At 43.9% G+C, this 17,136-nt stretch overlaps 2 protein-coding genes across 3 annotated transcripts in view; one reads left to right on the top strand and one right to left on the bottom strand.

Moving 5' to 3' along the window:
- The window catches only part of znf395b (zinc finger protein 395b), a 29,277-nt gene extending 27,581 nt beyond the window's left edge, over window positions 1-1,696 (top strand). Inside the window, exons 12-13 of the mRNA XM_014332056.2 lie at window positions 75-181; window positions 836-1,696. Of these exons, the coding sequence (XP_014187542.2) occupies window positions 75-181; window positions 836-947 (219 nt within the window). The 3' untranslated portion in view covers window positions 948-1,696. The remainder of the gene's footprint in view (window positions 1-74; window positions 182-835) is intronic.
- A 1,458-nt stretch (window positions 1,697-3,154) lies between these two features.
- The window catches only part of pnocb (prepronociceptin b), a 25,305-nt gene continuing 11,323 nt past the window's right edge, over window positions 3,155-17,136 (bottom strand). The window contains exons 2-3 of one of the 2 annotated variants that reach the window (XM_005917151.3): window positions 14,100-14,355; window positions 3,155-4,230 (exon numbers count right to left, since the gene is read on the bottom strand). In XM_005917151.3, the coding sequence (XP_005917213.1) occupies window positions 3,577-4,230; window positions 14,100-14,237 (792 nt within the window). In that variant the 5' untranslated portion in view covers window positions 14,238-14,355 and the 3' untranslated portion in view covers window positions 3,155-3,576. The remainder of the gene's footprint in view (window positions 4,231-14,099; window positions 14,356-17,136) is intronic. The other variant, XM_005917150.3, reaches the window with a different exon arrangement.

Genomic DNA, 17,136 nt, shown 5'->3' with positions numbered 1-17,136 from the left:
TGGGCAGGGGGCCACACTGTCTAACTCTTCCACCAGAGGCCGCTGTTGTGCCTAAGCTTTGGTTGTGTCCTCAGATGGTGAAACCTCGCTGTCGGTCCGTCAGCGTCGGAGAACAATGGCTCCAGCAGAACAGGCTGCAGCCAATGAGTGTGTCGCCCTCCTGCACTCACTGCTCCTTCAGGTGAGGCATTCATGATGTTAACATTTAAACATTTCTAATACTCGGCTTCTTTGTGTGTAGTGCTATTTTAAGCCAATGTGCATGTTAATTCAGTTCAGTTCAGTTTTATTTATAAATGTCCAAATCAGGGCAGTTGCCTGGTAGTACTTCGTTTTGTTTTGTAAAGACCCTGTAATAGTTCAGAAAACCCCAACAATCAGACCACCCCCATGAGCCAGCACTCGGCGTCAGTGTGAAGGAGAAACTTCTTTTTAACAGGATGACAAGGCTCGGGGGGCTTAAGTCGGGCGAGCTTTAAAAATTGTTATTGATGATTGATGTTGATCGCCTCTGTCAGTGCGCCCCAGGGCAGCTGTGGCTACAATGTAGCTGCCATCACCAGTGTGTGAATGGGTGGATGTAGTGTAACGCGCTGTGGGGTCCACAGGGACTAAGTAAAGCGCTATACACATACAGGCCATTTACCAGTGATGAAACTTTCTGATCCTACGTTTTCAGTTTGGCTGCTTACAAATGGAGCTTTTTCTGTTGATTGTAGTATCTGTCCTCTGCTTACATCACATTTCCATGGCCTTCCTGCCTAGAAAAGTTTTTGTCTTTATTTGTTGCCCCTTTTTTGCCTTTCTGATGCTCGCGACTCGTTTCTCTTTGCAGGAAGGGCCGCGGGGAGGCCAAGAAGTGCCGCAAGGTGTACGGGGTGGAGCGCAAGGATCAGTGGTGCACCGCCTGCCGCTGGAAAAAGGCCTGCCAGCGCTTCCCGGACTAGAAGCAGCCGAGGCCATGGCGAGAGAGAAAGAGCGTGAGAGACGTGGATGGACGGATGGATGCGTTACAACAAGAGACTTTTATCAAAAAGAGAATATAAATCAGGGCCCGAGAGCCATCAGCTGTTTTACATGTGTGTGTTTTTTTACTTTCAACTTGTTTCGTTTCTTTCCTAAAGGAATGCTTCTGGACTTTTTCTGTATCTTTGTATCTTGATCCTGAAAACTGAAGTCTGCGATGGTGCTAACTGTTGACTGACTTTGACCTACGTGATGTGCTAAGCCTACAATACTCTTTATCCAAAGGTCATATTACTTACTCCTGTAGCTCCACTCTATTAGACTTGGCTGTTTTTGTTATTCCGATCTTCTCTTCCAGTGGTGACACAGTGGTTATGATGTACATTATATTGTGTGCTCTGAGTTACGTACGAGTATTTTATACCGTTTTTTTAATTATAATTATTTTAATCGTCTGGTTCAGCCCATGAATTGGGCAGATATTTTTTTTTTTATTATTTTCATTTTTTGGCACTTTGTTGGAATATAAACTCACGAGAATAAGCTAAAAATTCTTTCCATGAAATGGATTTCCTTCCTGCCCGTGTGTTGGCGTACGACCAGTGTTAATGGCTCTGTTCCTTGAAGCCGTCACGGCAATGGGACGAGCGTGAGGGGAACGAGTTTGCAATAGCAATAAAAAAAAGAGGAAATATATTGTCAAACACATTAAAAAGCACTGAGAATTTGAGCTGCTTTCTGTTGTTCTTGTTGTTCTGCACGACAGTCCACGAAGGAAATGCCAAACATTTTATTGCCACCATACAAGACTCAGAACAATGGTGTGATGGTAAAAATGTGCTGACATGTACGCGCGTTCACAAATTCCCATTTCTTTGAGAAACACACATGCACGTGCACACCTGCGTCTTCTCTGCAATCAGCCACACACTGCAGAAACGATCAGCACCGTCGGGAAAATCTATGAATATGCAAAATCACGGCTGAAACAACAAACACTTCCTCCCAAACAGCTGACGTGCACAGTTCATCCCTCTCTGCATTAAGTGGATGCCATGAGTCGCTTCCTTGGACCTCCTCTCCTGTCTCACCGTGCAGTAGATGCCCAACGATCCCTGGCAGTTTCATCCTCCTGCGCTTTAAACGGCCGTGAGGAGGAAAACGCCTCCGGGTGGAGAAGTGTTTGAAAGCAGGAGGAGGACTCTTGTTTCTTTGTTTGCTTTACTCCTGAGGTCTGCTGCCTCATTTTCACAATTAAAGGATAGTTTTAGAAAGCTGGAATTGTTAGTGGGTGAGCTTAAACCTGGATTTGAAATCCAGGTTTAAGCCATAAAAGAGGGAGAATTTATTAGGAGTCTCTTTTAAAAATGAGAAACTACTCCTCGATATTACTGATATTTGTTCATAATTACAGCTCAGATGCCAACATACTTGGTTACAGTGACTTTAACAGAGCCATGAACCACAGTTCTGATCCTCCGCCTCTTTGTAACCGGAGGATGTGATGCACAGACTCCCGAGACGAATAACTTTCATGTAGCTCATCTCAAATTTGCCTCAAATCAAAATATACAGAATATCTCATCTTCTATTCTCAGACTTGATTCTCACAAGTGAAATCAAAAAGGAAAGAATTATTGTTGTTATTAATTATTATTACTGGACACTACCGTCCTTCTTTACTCAAAAATGTTTACTATTTATTTGTTTTTTAATGTTTTATGAATTTATTCTGTTAGCTCGCCGTTTTATGTTAATTTGTACTTTCAGTCTAACTCCTGGGAAAGGGGCTCGTCCGTAACTTCCACATCCGAGCCAAAGCCAGCATCCAAGGCCAGCGTGATCGTTCCCCGGACACTAGAGGGCAGTTTTGTTCCACTGACAGCAGAGCTGATGGTCATTTCTCAGAGAAACTCATGACGGGAACAGTTTGCAATAAAAACTTCCACCTTATTGCAGAAATAACAGATTACAATTGAAAAATACTTTTTACTGTCAGTGTTAATAAAGCCAGAGTCCAGAAAACCAATTTATCTCATTGTGTTTACTTAATTAGGTTTCTAAGCAGGGAATTAGATTTTTATATCATTAATTAATAGTTGGTGCTTCAGCAGTTTCACCGTCTGATATATAAAATCATCTGATCTTGTGTCTGCTCTAACTGGGAAGCTGAGCAGTTAGCAGCTGTGTAGGAGCCGAGTATTCCTAAATCTAGGAATACCTGTTTCAAAGCGGGACTGTGAGGAAAACAAAGTGCTGCCTTCATGTTCCAGCCAAACATGCATCAAAGTGCTTTCCACATCATTTTCAAACTCTTCAATTAAACCAGTTCTCCAGTCTCATTTGGCCACTTTTTATTATACCGACACACAAAAATATATTCAATTGCACTTCTCGAATTCTTTTATTTCACAGAATGGCATGTAAATGTGGTTAATAGGAAGGACATCACGGTCAAAACATTCTTTGTTACTTGGAGACACGAAGTGAGGCGGGGCAAGATGGCGGAGTCTGTTCTTCTGATGACGTCACAGTTCAAACTGGAGTGAGCTGCTGTGGAAAAAAAATGGTTGACAGGTTGAGGTAAGCAGAGGCGGCGCCCCGGAAGCGTTACAGTTTGTGTTGCCTCCACAGGCGGCTCATGGGGATGGGGTTGAATCTGCCGCTGCGGTTGCTCCTCATGCCCAGGTACTGCCTCAGCAGCTGGTTGACCCGTTTCTGACTGTTCCATTTGCGGGCAGATTTCCGGACGCCTATGAACCCGCCATAGCGCTTCTGTAGCGGCCTCATCGATGAGCCCAGCAGCTTCCTGTATGCGTGGCGCCCCCTCTGAAAGCCGCCAAAGCGTTTGGATAAGGCGATGCCCTCTGAACTCTCACCTTCACCGGCCTCTAGCTGGCCATCGCTTTCCACGTTCCTCTCCTCTCTGGGCTTCTGCTCTTCATCCGTCAGACTGAGATCCAGACTCTGCAGGCCCTCCCCCTCCTCAGAGGATCCCAGCAGCGGTGAGTCATACTGGACGCTGCGCTGCTCGAAGGGTGTCTCATCCAGATCCCCCTCCTGGAAACGCTCCGCAGCTGTCGACTGCACCAGTTCACTGTCAGAGTTCAGGTCGAGAGAGGTCAGCTCCAGCTCCTCTCCCGTTCTCTTGAAGAGAGCGCCTCCTTCAGAAAGTGTAGGATGGAGCGATAGCTTCACAGCGCGTTTGCATACGTCCCACGTCAGCGAAGAGGAGATGCGACCCTCGCATTCCAACAAACACACCTGCAGAGGGAAGAGAAACAGTGACGTGGTGAGGCGATCCGAAGGGGTCTTTTTGACGTTTAACTGATGAAAACACAACAAAGATCCCAAAGACTTTGAAGTCCCCTAATTACTTGCAGTCATTCAAGCGCTTCTTAAGAAAGAAGGTGACAGTGAGGATGCTGAGAATATTGGGCTGGCAAACAATTGCAGGTGCTTAGTCCACACACCAGAGCAACGTGACGGTCGAACGTAACGGTGCTGACAAGGCCTGAAGTATCTCCGTTTTCTACAATCACAAATTTTCTTTCCTTAGAACATAAATCATGGAAAGGACAAATAACGGAGCAGAGAGCAGACGCTCTTATTTCAAGTCTAACACACATAAACTGTCTGTCTGTCTGAACATGTGCGTGTTCCCATTGATCTCTTACTGGTTGTTTCCTCACATTTCCTACATTCGAGCGCTGCTTAGCAAACATAGCAGTGTGATATTTCTGACCTGATATTTAAAGAGTTTTAGCTAGCACTGCTGTTATAGTTGCTAGTTGTTAGGAGTAGTGGTAATTTGGATCATTATAGTTATTCAAGCTTAAAGCTACGAGCAAAGAATCCTACAAAGAAGGATTGTAAGGTTTCCTGGGGTGAGACGGTGCGCTTTGTACTTCTTTAGAGAAATGCAGAAGGACAGCTTTTGCAAAAAGGATGTAAATGGCTGTGGTGACCACATATTTCAAGAAGAAGACGGTTTTGAATAAGAGAGGAAGGCGCACAAAGGTGCAGTCTGAAAGAGATAAACTGCAAGGTGGTGTAAGGGGTGGGGTAGCTGGGGTGCATTGGATGGCAGCCTGCAGCATGGTTCTGGACGAGAAGGGGAGGTGAACCTGGTGGTTGACTGAGGAAGTGCGGGGAAGAATTCAAAGGAAGAGGTAAGCAGAGAAGAAGTGGGCTAGTCCTCTGAGGCTAGACGTGCGACAAAGACAGAGGTGGTAAAGGAAAAGGCTCAGTGAGTTTTATGTGAAGCTGGAGCCTAACGAGGGAGAAAAATTAGTTTATCTCGGAAACTGAGAGGATGGCTGAGGAATGCAGAAGAAGAAAAAATAGAGCTCCAGAAGGAAAACGCTTGATGAGCGATGCCATGAAGAGTTGTTGAAGCTACGTTAAGTAGAGCGGTGACAGTCATTACACCAGAGCTCTTCACTGTCTCTCTTTGCTGTTGGTTCCTTTTGGAGCATTTCTAACAGAACATCAAACTAAAACAATGGTTTGCTGAGCTACAGTCTGTTACTTAGCACTAATTAGCACTAGCATGTTTCTTGGTGCATTTTATTAATTCAGCTAGCTAGCCAAGCTAACTAACGTTAGCTGATGAATAACTCTCCAAACATTTTAAGGTCACTTCTGGCTCTAAAAGATAAACCCTGCGCTGCCTACACCTCTAATGCTGAAGCTTCAAAATGAGGAGTGGCTACATCCACCCATTATGCTGCCTTTGAATATGACACACGGTACATGTATGAACATGTTCACGGGGAAAAAGCTGCCTTTTGTGGCACAAAGTTAGATTCATGAGACAGAAAATGATGTGGCCCATAAACGAGAGTCAGGTAATAATTATGTGTTTTTTTGACTAGAAGCTGAACTGTTTATATTACATCGAGTGAATTCAACTATTTCTCATATGAAAAAGTCTGATGAGACTAATGACTGCTTCCCGAGTCCCCGAGCTGTGAAAATATGCACTGAGTTTATAGCCAAAAAGAAAACAAAATGTAAAAGCTAGCCAGTCATTTTAATCAAATAGCTTTTCTTCTAGTCAAACAGCCAAACACAAAATAATTGTATGGCCATGATTTTATGGCATTACTATATTAGTTTTAGTGCAGGCGTCAGCTGAACTAGCCTCCTTTTAACCTTGATGACTCGGGTGTCACAGAAGTTAATGGGCCTGGTTCCTGCTGTGTTCAGCATATATGATCTGCGAATGTGACACATCCATAATTTGACAAATGTGACATCGACTATTGCAAAATGATTGACAGCACAAAATTGGAGAAAAGTGCGAGGCTGTTTGAAGGACAGCAGGTAAATTATGTCTTTTGCTGACAACTATTTATTTCCGAATGACTCTTCAGCTTCAAGACGTTGTTTCCGCTCCTAAAGATTTGGAACTGAACTTTTCTGTATAGAGCGAAGTTTGTCAGCGCTGATTTCCACCTCGTCTTAATGACTTTCCTGTCATAGTCGTGACGCTTGATAGTCTGACTTCAAGGACCAATGAAGAACATTTGAAGTGCATTTAAAGCTTTTTTGATGCAACAATGCCTTTTCTTGTTTAGTAAATCCAAATATATTTATCACCTATATTTTGCATCCATATATGGCTGACAGTAGGTCACAGTATTCTTCTCTTTCACCCTTTCCCAAACTCCCAAGCTTGCTGATTTCAGTTTGAGGTAAGAAGCAAATCCCATTTACTCGTCAAATCTCGCTCAAACGAGATAAATTGCATTGTTATCAGAAACCTGCTCACATCAAAGGAAGCAGAGAAGAGGGAGTTCTGCTGTGAATCTATCAACAGAAATTAATTATCCATCGTAAATGAAATGAACGCACCAGGGGATTCTCCGCAGCGGATCAATGGAGCAATCTAAAGGAGTTTATGAGCGAGAGGAAGTGCATGCATGCACACAGTCCACGATTTATATACTCGTGAGGACAAGAGGATAAAACGGTTGAGGAAATTCTCCAAGAGGAGCTCGCTTCAAAAGCTTAATTCTCACAGAGGAGGTGGGTCAGGGCTGGCTCTTAAATACAGTGTTGAGATTTTGATGTAATAAATTCTTTGAACTGATCAGAGAAGCAGCAGAAAAGCTCCTACTTTCCTACCTAATCTTGGGGTGGACAGATCAGAGTTTAAGGCCCACCTTGATGCCAAAGGCCATGTTATGAGCCAGCTTGTGCTCACAAGCCATCTGCAAACATCTTATCAAAAGAGTTGTTCCTGTGAGGAGTGACTGATAATGGTGTACGTGACGGAGAGCCAAAGAAGCCACACCTTGCCTGCTGTGTGATGTGGTGCACAGATCCAGTTCTTCAGGGAAGATGTTCAGGTAACAAAGTCCCGCTGAAGAAATCGAACCAATGTAAACCTTTCCAAAACGTTTCCATCAGGGTGACGATTAGCGAAGGTTATCGCTATCAATAGTATATCAATATATCATATCATCAAAGTTGATATCAAAAAAGAGAGAAAACAGATGAAAGAGAAGGACTACACGATCTGTCAGCCCCAGAGGAGAAATTCACTGCAATTTAAAAAAATCCTGATTCTCCAGCAAGGAAATGTGAGGAATACAGGAAGGTCCCAGCCTGCACCTTTATTTACTGCATGGTTTTCTTTACATCTGATTGTATTGTAATTCTGAGTATTTGTGATTTATGGTAGTTATATTATATAATATAATATAATATAATATAATATAATATATAGGGTGAAGGTAACGGTGGTCCCCGTGGTAATCGGAGCACTAGGTGCGGTGACTCCCAAGCTAGGCGAGTGGCTCCAGCAGATCCCGGGAACAACATCGGAGATCTCTGTCCAGAAGAGCGCAGTCCTGGGAACAGCTAAGATACTGCGCAGGACCCTCAAGCTCCCAGGCCCCGAGCTTGAAGGATAGAGAGAGAGATGTGTGTGTGAGAAATTCTTAAGTGAAATGTAATATTCCTGTATGAAAAAGCAGCACTATTGATGATAATTTGTTTCTTGAGTTTCCACCAGTAAAGCCATTGGACCCAGCTTGGCTGGAGAGCTAACCACCTGGGACACCACATGCTGTGCAGCAAAGTCAGAACAGCTGTGCAGTGTAGCATACAAACCACTGCTGGGACCAAGAGCAGAGCTGTTCACCTTGTTCTGACTGTTTTGTGTAAAAACACTTAAACGTAGGCTGATAGCATACAGTAGCTAACTTAGCTAATGGTCCAGTTCTAACAGGGAGTGTGGCAGATCTCTACAATGTTCAGCATGAGGCCCCCAGGCCTCACAACATCTCTGTGCAACAATCAAAGGTGCGTCAGGAACCAGCTGTGGCTGTTTGCAAATACGCATAAGGGAAGCAACGCCCACACTTCTGTCGAGCAATGAGACAGAGTAATGATTTTAACTGGACGAAAGTCTGGCAGCTAATGACAAACACAGACAAAGTAACCCTGGTTACACTCTCACCTTCACACAGCTGAACTACAAACGAGAGCAGGCAGGAAACTCCGTGACTAAGAGCCACATCACAGGTAATTAGCACATATGTAAACAAAAGCTGGCATTTAAAAAAATGACAGTAAGTAATGAATGTGGTGGTAGAATCTGTGTGTGTGGGTACAGGCGTGTAGGTGTGTGCACAAATAAATCAATGGGTCCTGACATTATAGCAAACAGCGGCGGCCTCACGCACACACTCTCAGTCTGGAGTGGGAGACAATGGAATTGCTCCGTGGATTCCATCTGTGGCTCAATGGGATGGCGGCAAACACAATGAGGTGCTGATCAAATGTGTCAGTCAGCGATGTAGGCCCAGGCTGATGATACTGAGAGGCAGTCTATTACAACTTCCAAAAAGGTCCCAGCTGTCTTTCCTCTGCATCATTATCAGCTAAATTAGCCGTCCTACAGCTATTCGTGGACACCCACCGACTATTTTTACCCATTGATTTTTCTCAGACTGCTTGGAATGAGATTCTGTGCCGCGTAGAAATTTTGGGTTCAGTTCAGAGAACGATCACATCCTCCCACTGTAGAGGCCGGGATTTCCTGATGGTCACAAAGAACTGCACAGGTGCTGTAGGTACTCACAGAGAAGCAACACTAATCCCTTCTGCATAAAAGTGTCTCCATCATGTCACCGTCACTGTGCATTGCGTGGCTTTCTTTAGTTTTAACCCCAAAGCTATGAGAGAAAAATAATAATTTTCAGGTTTTAGGATTTTATGTTAGTCTAAGTCTGGCTCTTATGACCCAAGTGTGTGTGTGTGTGTGTGTGTGTGTGTGTGTGTGTGTGTGTGTGTGTGTGTGTGTGTGTGTGTGCAGATATTTTGTTTGGCACTAACCACCCATTATAACACTAATTGCCATTTGTGCATTGGCACAGAAAGAATATTGGCACTCTGCACTGACACCTGTCCACACAGGAGATGATAAGCACTTCCAGCATAAAGAGTGCTGTGTGTCTATCTATCTATTGTGGGATTATAATATTATCTTATGCTATGTTATACCCCTAATTAAAGATTGTGAAATTATTATGTAGTTTTAGTTTGTAGTATTCTCCTGAATTAGAGAAAGGTGATAACTGTTACAGTTATTAGGGTTAGCTGAGTTATAAGAAATACTGTTTTCAGAGAGTCAGGACTTTTTCTGATAGTAGAGGAGACAGAGCACATTCCACGGGAGCCTCACCCCCACTGTTGTTGAAGGCAGACAAAATAGGGAGCCAAGGCCATAAGTCAGGCTCACTGGGAGTTAGAAAGAATGTGAATGTTTAGGTTTTTACGATTAGGTGGGGGCCACTAGAGGCTATAAGAGTTAACCCTCCACCAGTTTGAGATTTGCCGTGTCCCTCTGCATGCATGTCTCCCCATCCAGATGGTTTATGCTCATAAAGTGTTGAATTGTATGGAATAAAAGATTGTTGATTGAGCATTTATACACCAAGTATCCCCCCTAATTTTGGTATGATCCGAGCTCAGGCACTAGGCGACGGAGCACAGCATGTGAGCGAGGGGGGAGAAGCTGCTGCCTGCGAGTTTGCTGTTGGAGAAGCGCAGACAGAGAAGAGCTGAAGTTCGACCAAGTTCCAAAGCAAATCATTCGTACTGTACAAATAATGTAAATATGACGGTGAATCACAAAAGATTGATGTCAAACTGATCACTTGACCCATGTTACGTTACTTGCTCTTCGAGTGAATCAACAAATGGTGAAATGAAAAGTCGAACAACAACAATGCTGTTTCTTTAGAGAGTCTCAGCTTACATGTGTGTTTATTTCATATTTTCAGTTGTTTCCCTCCACGGCTAAATAAAGCACGGAATCGGTTTGAGTTATGTACTGATGAACACAACAATGGACATAAGGAGCTTCTTTCAAAGAAAAAAGGTAGATGTTATTTTATATATTATACTTTGTATGTTGTTCAGTATATTTCTATGCAAAACAAGAGGAACAGAGAGGGAGAGAGAGAGGAGGACAGAACAGGGAGGGAACAAGAGCAGGTGACACACCTGTTAGTCACATGTTGTTTGCCCAAACTCATCAGAACATGTATCCAGTGCCTAGTGTAACGTTTTAGATACCGTTTGTTACTTTTCAAATTCTATATTTATTAAGTTTTGCAGCTTGTTTGCACAACAAGGCTAAATAATTATTGTACTTTGGTAGAATTAAAAAATAAGTGTAGTGCAGGTCTATGATGATTTTTAGTGCTACTATCATCTAGTTCTGATTCTGGTTCTGTCTTGGTTAAGTCCTCAGTAGTCCTGATTTTGAACTGTTGTAGTCCTGTTTTAATTCTGGATCAGTTCTGGGTCTGGTTGAATTGGGGTTTAGTCCTCGTGTCTTGATACAGCCCCGACTTTGTTCTGCCTTGCTGCTTAATTAAAAAACTAGTTTAAGGTGTCCTGCACATGTGATATATATTTTTTCCTATATGAAGTCATTCTTTTTTGAACAAAACTCAAAACAGCCTACCCCCCCATCCCACATGCATACTACCCTTTACGGCTAAGCCCCGGGTGTATAAAATGTCTGGCTCCGCCTCTGGAGTCAACGGTATCCATTAGTGGTGCAGCGGATCACGGTTGATCCGAAATCCGAACCGATCCCACTCCACGGTTCGGTACGCACGTGATCCGAAGATTCGAAAAAGAAAAAAAAAAGTACGCGTATGGTGGCGTGGTCAGTCTGTCCAGCGGTAGTTATAGCCAGCGCTAGCGGTTCAAGTGGAGGAGCAGAAGAGTTTGCGGCATTTAAGCAGCCCTTTGCTGCCCAGCCCGACCGGGCAAAGCTATTACAGAAGCTGCTGGGGTGTTTAGCTGCAGATGGGAGGCCGTATTCTGCTGTGCAAAACAAGCGGTTTAAACTACGATGAACGTGCTTGAGCCACGCTATGATGTCTCGTTGCGCGTCCACTTCAGTGACAAGATTGTTCCAAGCATGTATGAGCAGGAGAACTTTAAAGTTATGGCTGAACTGTCCCAGGTATCTTCTGTTGCTCTAACTACAAATGGGTGGAGCTCCAGGTCAACGGAAAACGCCGTGACCGTGACCGCTCGTTATATCACAGCGGAGTGGTAGATACAAAGCCCTGCACTGCCCTATAGATTACATTAGATTAGATGAAACTTTATTCATCCCTCGGGTGGGTTCCTCCGGGAAATTCAGTTTCCAGTAGCACAGCACCGACAGAAGTTGCAGAATGTGAGCAGAAATATACCACATATACACATATATAAATACAGAGAATACAAAAGGGATAAATAGAATAAACAGGAATAAGAATACAAGGGGACAGCACATTTCAAGTATTGTGAGTCTATTACACCGTTGGATATTAGCAAAAACTATTGCACAGGGAAAAGGCGCTACAGTTACTTGTTCCCCCTTTGTTTCCCCTCCCTCTCCCCTCCAGCGAGCAGTTAAACAGTTTGATGGCATGTGGGACTTTTTAAGTCTGCTGGTCCTTGACTTTGGGAGAAGCAACCTGTCACTGAACAGACTCCTCTGGTTGTTTATGGCCGTGTGCAGGGGATGCCCAGCATGGTCCATAATGTCCATATTGCACCTTAATTTGTTTTTATATAAGTGAGTGGAATGAGTCTTCAGTTGAATGTTTTTTAATAGGCAAAAAATACTTAAATAAATAAACGGCGAGTCAAACTGTCTTTTTTTTCTATTTTTGCTGATCCGAAAATTGATCCGATCCGTGACTTAAAACCGTGATCCGATCTGAACCGTGAGATTTTTGAGCCGTTGCACCACTAGTATCCATGACACACACTAATGCGTCATGTGCAAAGGCATCAGCTCCAAGAGCCGTGCTTGGAGAGTGCTTTGCAGTGACTCCGAAGAGTCGACTCCCATTAAGCGAGAGCCGGCTCCTCACTTAACTTATCCTCATTTTTTTTCCACATAGTATCATTATGTGAAAAACAGAGAGGGTGAGAGACATGACAGTCAAGTGCAGTGTGTGTCTGTCCTCTCAGTGAGTGAGACAGTGGACAGCAGTGAGGAGGGCTGTGCGAGTGCATCGCAAAAACACATAGATATGCCCGACACCTGTAAACAAAACAGCATCTGGCTGCAGTTTTAAAACTTTTTTGTCTCGACTTGGTCTCAGTTTAGGCGGTCTTGACTACAAGTCTACCATGTACTAAATAAAAGTGGGAGGGAGGGTGGGGCACGAAAACAAGAACGAACAGCTGGGGGGGAACATGTGTAGATGAGAACTGGAAGGAGCGTTTGGAAATTCAGATACTTCAGTTCTAAACTGGTCATAAGTGTGAATGTGAGCTTGGCTGGTTGTCAGATATGTCCCCACATCATGATTTGCAGAAACTTCAGTTATCCCCTGATGTTCATCTACCCAGACAACACAGACAGGTACACTCGGGACAGGCACAGAGGGACGGGGAGTCACTGAGCCACACGTCCACACTTCACCAGTTAGTCTGACATGCCTGGGTTTGATTCTGAGCAATGAGGCAACAGAAAAATGACCGAGCCACACGAAGCTCCAACCTAGAACCCTGTCACAGTGATAACCACTGCATAACCGCCCTGCACGTCCTTTCCCGCAGTTTCAGCCTGCTTGCTTCTTCCTGTCACCTGTGCAGGTAATAAAGTAATCAGCAGAAGCAGCTCCAGTGTCAGCACTGTACAAAGTGGAACATGGTGTCATTCATCGAGACTCTGCATGAGCTGGTAAAAATCCTGCAAACGCACACTTCTAGTAGACTTAGAGACTTAGAGCTGTTTATTGTCATTGTGCAGTTTCTTGCACAGCGAAATTGGGTAGCTGGACCACAAAGGTGCTAAAGTAAGAAGAAGAGAAACCAATATACAACGAAGGCGGAAAATAAATAAATAAAATAAAAAACAGTGTATATGTATACATATGTGAGTGGAACTATATACATGGTGTATGTGGAGGAAACATTGAAACAGACAGGGACCAAAATAATTGCACAGAACATGGAAAGACTGAGATATTGCACATACAGTAGATGATCCACAGCAGTGTCAGGGTGGATGTGTTGGGGAAGTCTTTACACACTCTTAGCTTGCATTAAGAGCTCTGACAGCCCGGGAAGAAGCTGTTCTTTAGTCTATTGACTAATAATAATAATAATAATAATAATAATAATAATAACTTTATTTATAAAGCGCTTTCAATGTCCCTTTGTGACATGAAATCTGGATTTCTACTATTCTTAATTATTGTTGCCACCACAATTCTGCTCTGCATGAAATATTTTGGATGGATGTTTTGGTGACTGATTGAAATATGCTTCATACCTTAATTCTTTTGAAAAAATAACTATTCTTGCTGTTTTTGAGGTGAAAGCACAACAATGTAAATGGTTGACAGCACACAGAGAAAGCTTATGCACAATGACAACCAGACAACGCAAAAACACAACATAACAGAGCAAACAAAGCACACACAGGACCATCAAACTGTACACGATGCGTTACAAAGACACTCTAATCAATAACTCACTGGATCACCATCATGGCCCCATCAGGGTGCTGATGGCTCGCTGCAGCTGCACACATGCGCCGCGGTGTTGACATGCATTCACACAGAATTACAATGATACACACATGTGCTCACCATGGTGTTGAAGGTTTGTTCCAGCTGCTGTTGCTGCAGGAGCAGTCCACAGGCCATACATTGCCCCTGACAGTCACTGCATCCAGGGGTGAAGAGACATGCCAGCAGGACCACCAGGCACCACAGAGGGATCTTCATCGCTCAGCGCACCCAGACAGGCAGCGACAAAGAGGAGCCCAGCAAACAGAAGAGTTCAAAACAAGGAGTCAGCAGCTGGAGGATCTGGGAGGTAAAAGCTGTGGGATCTGGGTCCAGCCTGCAGGGAGAGAGAGCGGACAGACTGACAGGAATACTGCATGAATTCCAACTCGCAGGGATAATTTGGTGGATTTGGCCGGCCAGTCGAAGCGTTGGTGGTGGGAGAGTGTTCATCAAATAACAGGAAATGGACAGTGTGGGTGGAGAGAGAGAGAGCACAACCTGAGGCAATAAATGATAAAATGGGCAATTTCCAGTGGACAGGAATCATCCTGTGCAGGCTGGACTGTTGGATCGCAGATCGAAATCATACACCGCAGGCTGGAGATTAGTAAGAGCCCATATGTGCCTCCACAGATTAGCTTGAAACTACAACACAGGTCATTTCCTGAGGCAGCAAGAAATCCGCACACAACAGTGATTGGACGATGATAAAATGGGCATTAGAGTCAATGTTGAGGCAAAAAATATGCTAGCAGTGAAGAAATGTGTGAAAGGACGCGTGCGCAGGCTGAGGAAGAATAACCGGTGAGATAGACCCCATCATCTGGTGTGGGCTCTACCTGTCTGACCCCCATTTATTCTGCCACGCACCACCGAATCAGCCAATAACAGCAATAACAAAGAGAAAAACAGAGCAGCATAGATTGCTGCTGCTTGATAGAAATATTCCACACTCTGTCTGCAGGCTTAAAGCCGGCACCCAAGGCCCTCATGCTCGTGTTTGCCAAACTATAAACGTTTAGGAAACATGTTCTCTGTTTTTCACATATTAACAGCTTTATTGCTGGAGCTGCTCAATCTGTTGACCTTAAAGGAGAGGTCAGAGGTCAAATAAGAAATACTAATAATGAAGTACTTGCTATATATCGACGATACACACCACACTTGTAAGAATCACAGTTTGTAAATTTGTCAGATTTCCCACCAGTAAATCTTTAAGGTCAACTCAGGCTACGTGCACACCGGCCCGGATAGATTAGAAAACTGCGTTTTTGTCTGAAAACGCTCCGCGTCCACGTTTCAGTCGTTTTCACAGACTTGTGCGTCCACATTGAAACATCTGAAAACACTTACGTACCAGTCCTGCGCATGCGTGAAACGCAAGAAGATTCGGCCTGCCTCATTTCTGTCTGCGGCTTATTCACTTTCCGGCTCGTTGAAATGTGGAGGAAAAGCAGCGAGTTTTTAAATGGACTCACAATGAGCTGGAGTTGTTGCTGCGAGTAACACAAAAGCACAAAGTTGCAAAAGCGAGTGAGAGTTTGAAGAAAAGCTCTCTGAAGCACGTGCAGACTGATGTTAATCTTTAATAGGGCTGTCAATAATTGGTCACATGACTGCATCACATGACTAACTCATCGTTTTAGAAACTGCGTTTTCGCTGTCCACACTGCGACACGACAGCACCGTTTTGAAACGTATTCGTTTTCGAGAGCGTTTTCAAAACACTGCGTTTTTCTTTGAGGAAAATGTGTCTCCGTGTGGACGGGAGGCCAAAACGGAGAGAAAACGATGCGCATTAGTGTGGACGTATAAGGTCTTAAGATGTGAGCAAAGTTTGGATTGTACACCTCGACAAAATGTTACCAGGATTCAACCTCTCACGCTATTACGTTTACAGAGAGAAGGACATGTATGCAACCAAAAACATAACCTGCTTGGCAGAGCTAAAAACCTTACAGGTGTATGAAACTGAAGGGGAGCACAGAACCACACAGTTATGTATGTGAATCAGCAGAAGGGAAGGAGGATATTAAGGACGTTCAGCCGTTTTCTCGTGCTATTAGATGCGCTGCTGGTCTCAGTCTTTAAGTCTTTACTAGCTGTTTGCACGTGCACGATTACTTAGGGGGTCGTGGAAGTTTGGGGAAGGTGGCAGACCTGCAGAGCAGCCAGAGTCACAGAAGACTGGGACGATGTTCCTCTCCCCGGTGGGTCTCCTCGGTTCCCATTTACAAACTAAAAGAAGAGGAAAAGTCTACCAACTGTGTTCAGACGCGTTCAACAAAATCAACAAAATGAGCCAATATTTTTCTTAAAATGATCGATTTTTTCCGTTAGATATGTTTTCTGTGTTCTCGTGTGAATAGAGTGGGAATCACCGCTTTCTCTTTTTATTTACATTTTAAACAGCGTACCAGCTTTGTGGGAGTCGGAGGACAATATTAGCGTTTCCACTTTGTTACATTTCCACTCGTAGTCAGCAGCATCTGAAAGCAGTCATGTGTGACTCCAGCCCATTTACACAAGTAGAAATGGTTTTATGGGAAGTCATTAGGGTAGCTGTTTGTTTGCTTTGCAAAGATCACTTGGTCGCCTGCTGACTAAGCCCATTTCAGATAGTTAGACTCTCCTGTAAGCAGCTCTTAAAAAACGAGTAAACCAGGAAAATGTGATGGCGTCGGCCTTCGACAGGCGTCAGAATCACAAAGATCCACCTTTCACACATTAATTATATTCAAACAGCGTGTTCATGTGAATACTGTTAAAAGGGGTTTTGTTCACATCATTAATAATAGTTGTAGTGAAATGTTTTGGTAACTAGATAATGGACCGCCACACATTCAAAGGCTCATTAAAAACATTATTATAATTTTTAGCTGGGGCCTGAATATCTGTGAGGTCGAGCAGCACAGCATTACATGCAGATATGCAATCTATGTAGAGCAGTCCCAGTGTTTGCACCGTGTCAGGACAGGGTTACATAAGGTCAACCCCGACGCTGCGGCGTCACTCGTTTGAGTCAGGACGTTTCAAACTGACTCAAAAAGCCTTGAAAATACATTTTGTGAAGAAGCTGTTTGCAGTCAGAGCCGCACTTCGACTCATTGACAAA

The sequence above is a fragment of the Haplochromis burtoni genome, unplaced genomic scaffold (assembly GCF_018398535.1).
Source record: "Haplochromis burtoni strain Fernald_Lab_line unplaced genomic scaffold, NCSU_Asbu1 Contig_22, whole genome shotgun sequence".
NCBI lineage: Eukaryota > Metazoa > Chordata > Actinopteri > Cichliformes > Cichlidae > Haplochromis > Haplochromis burtoni.
This window is presented reverse-complemented; position numbering and strand designations above follow the sequence as displayed.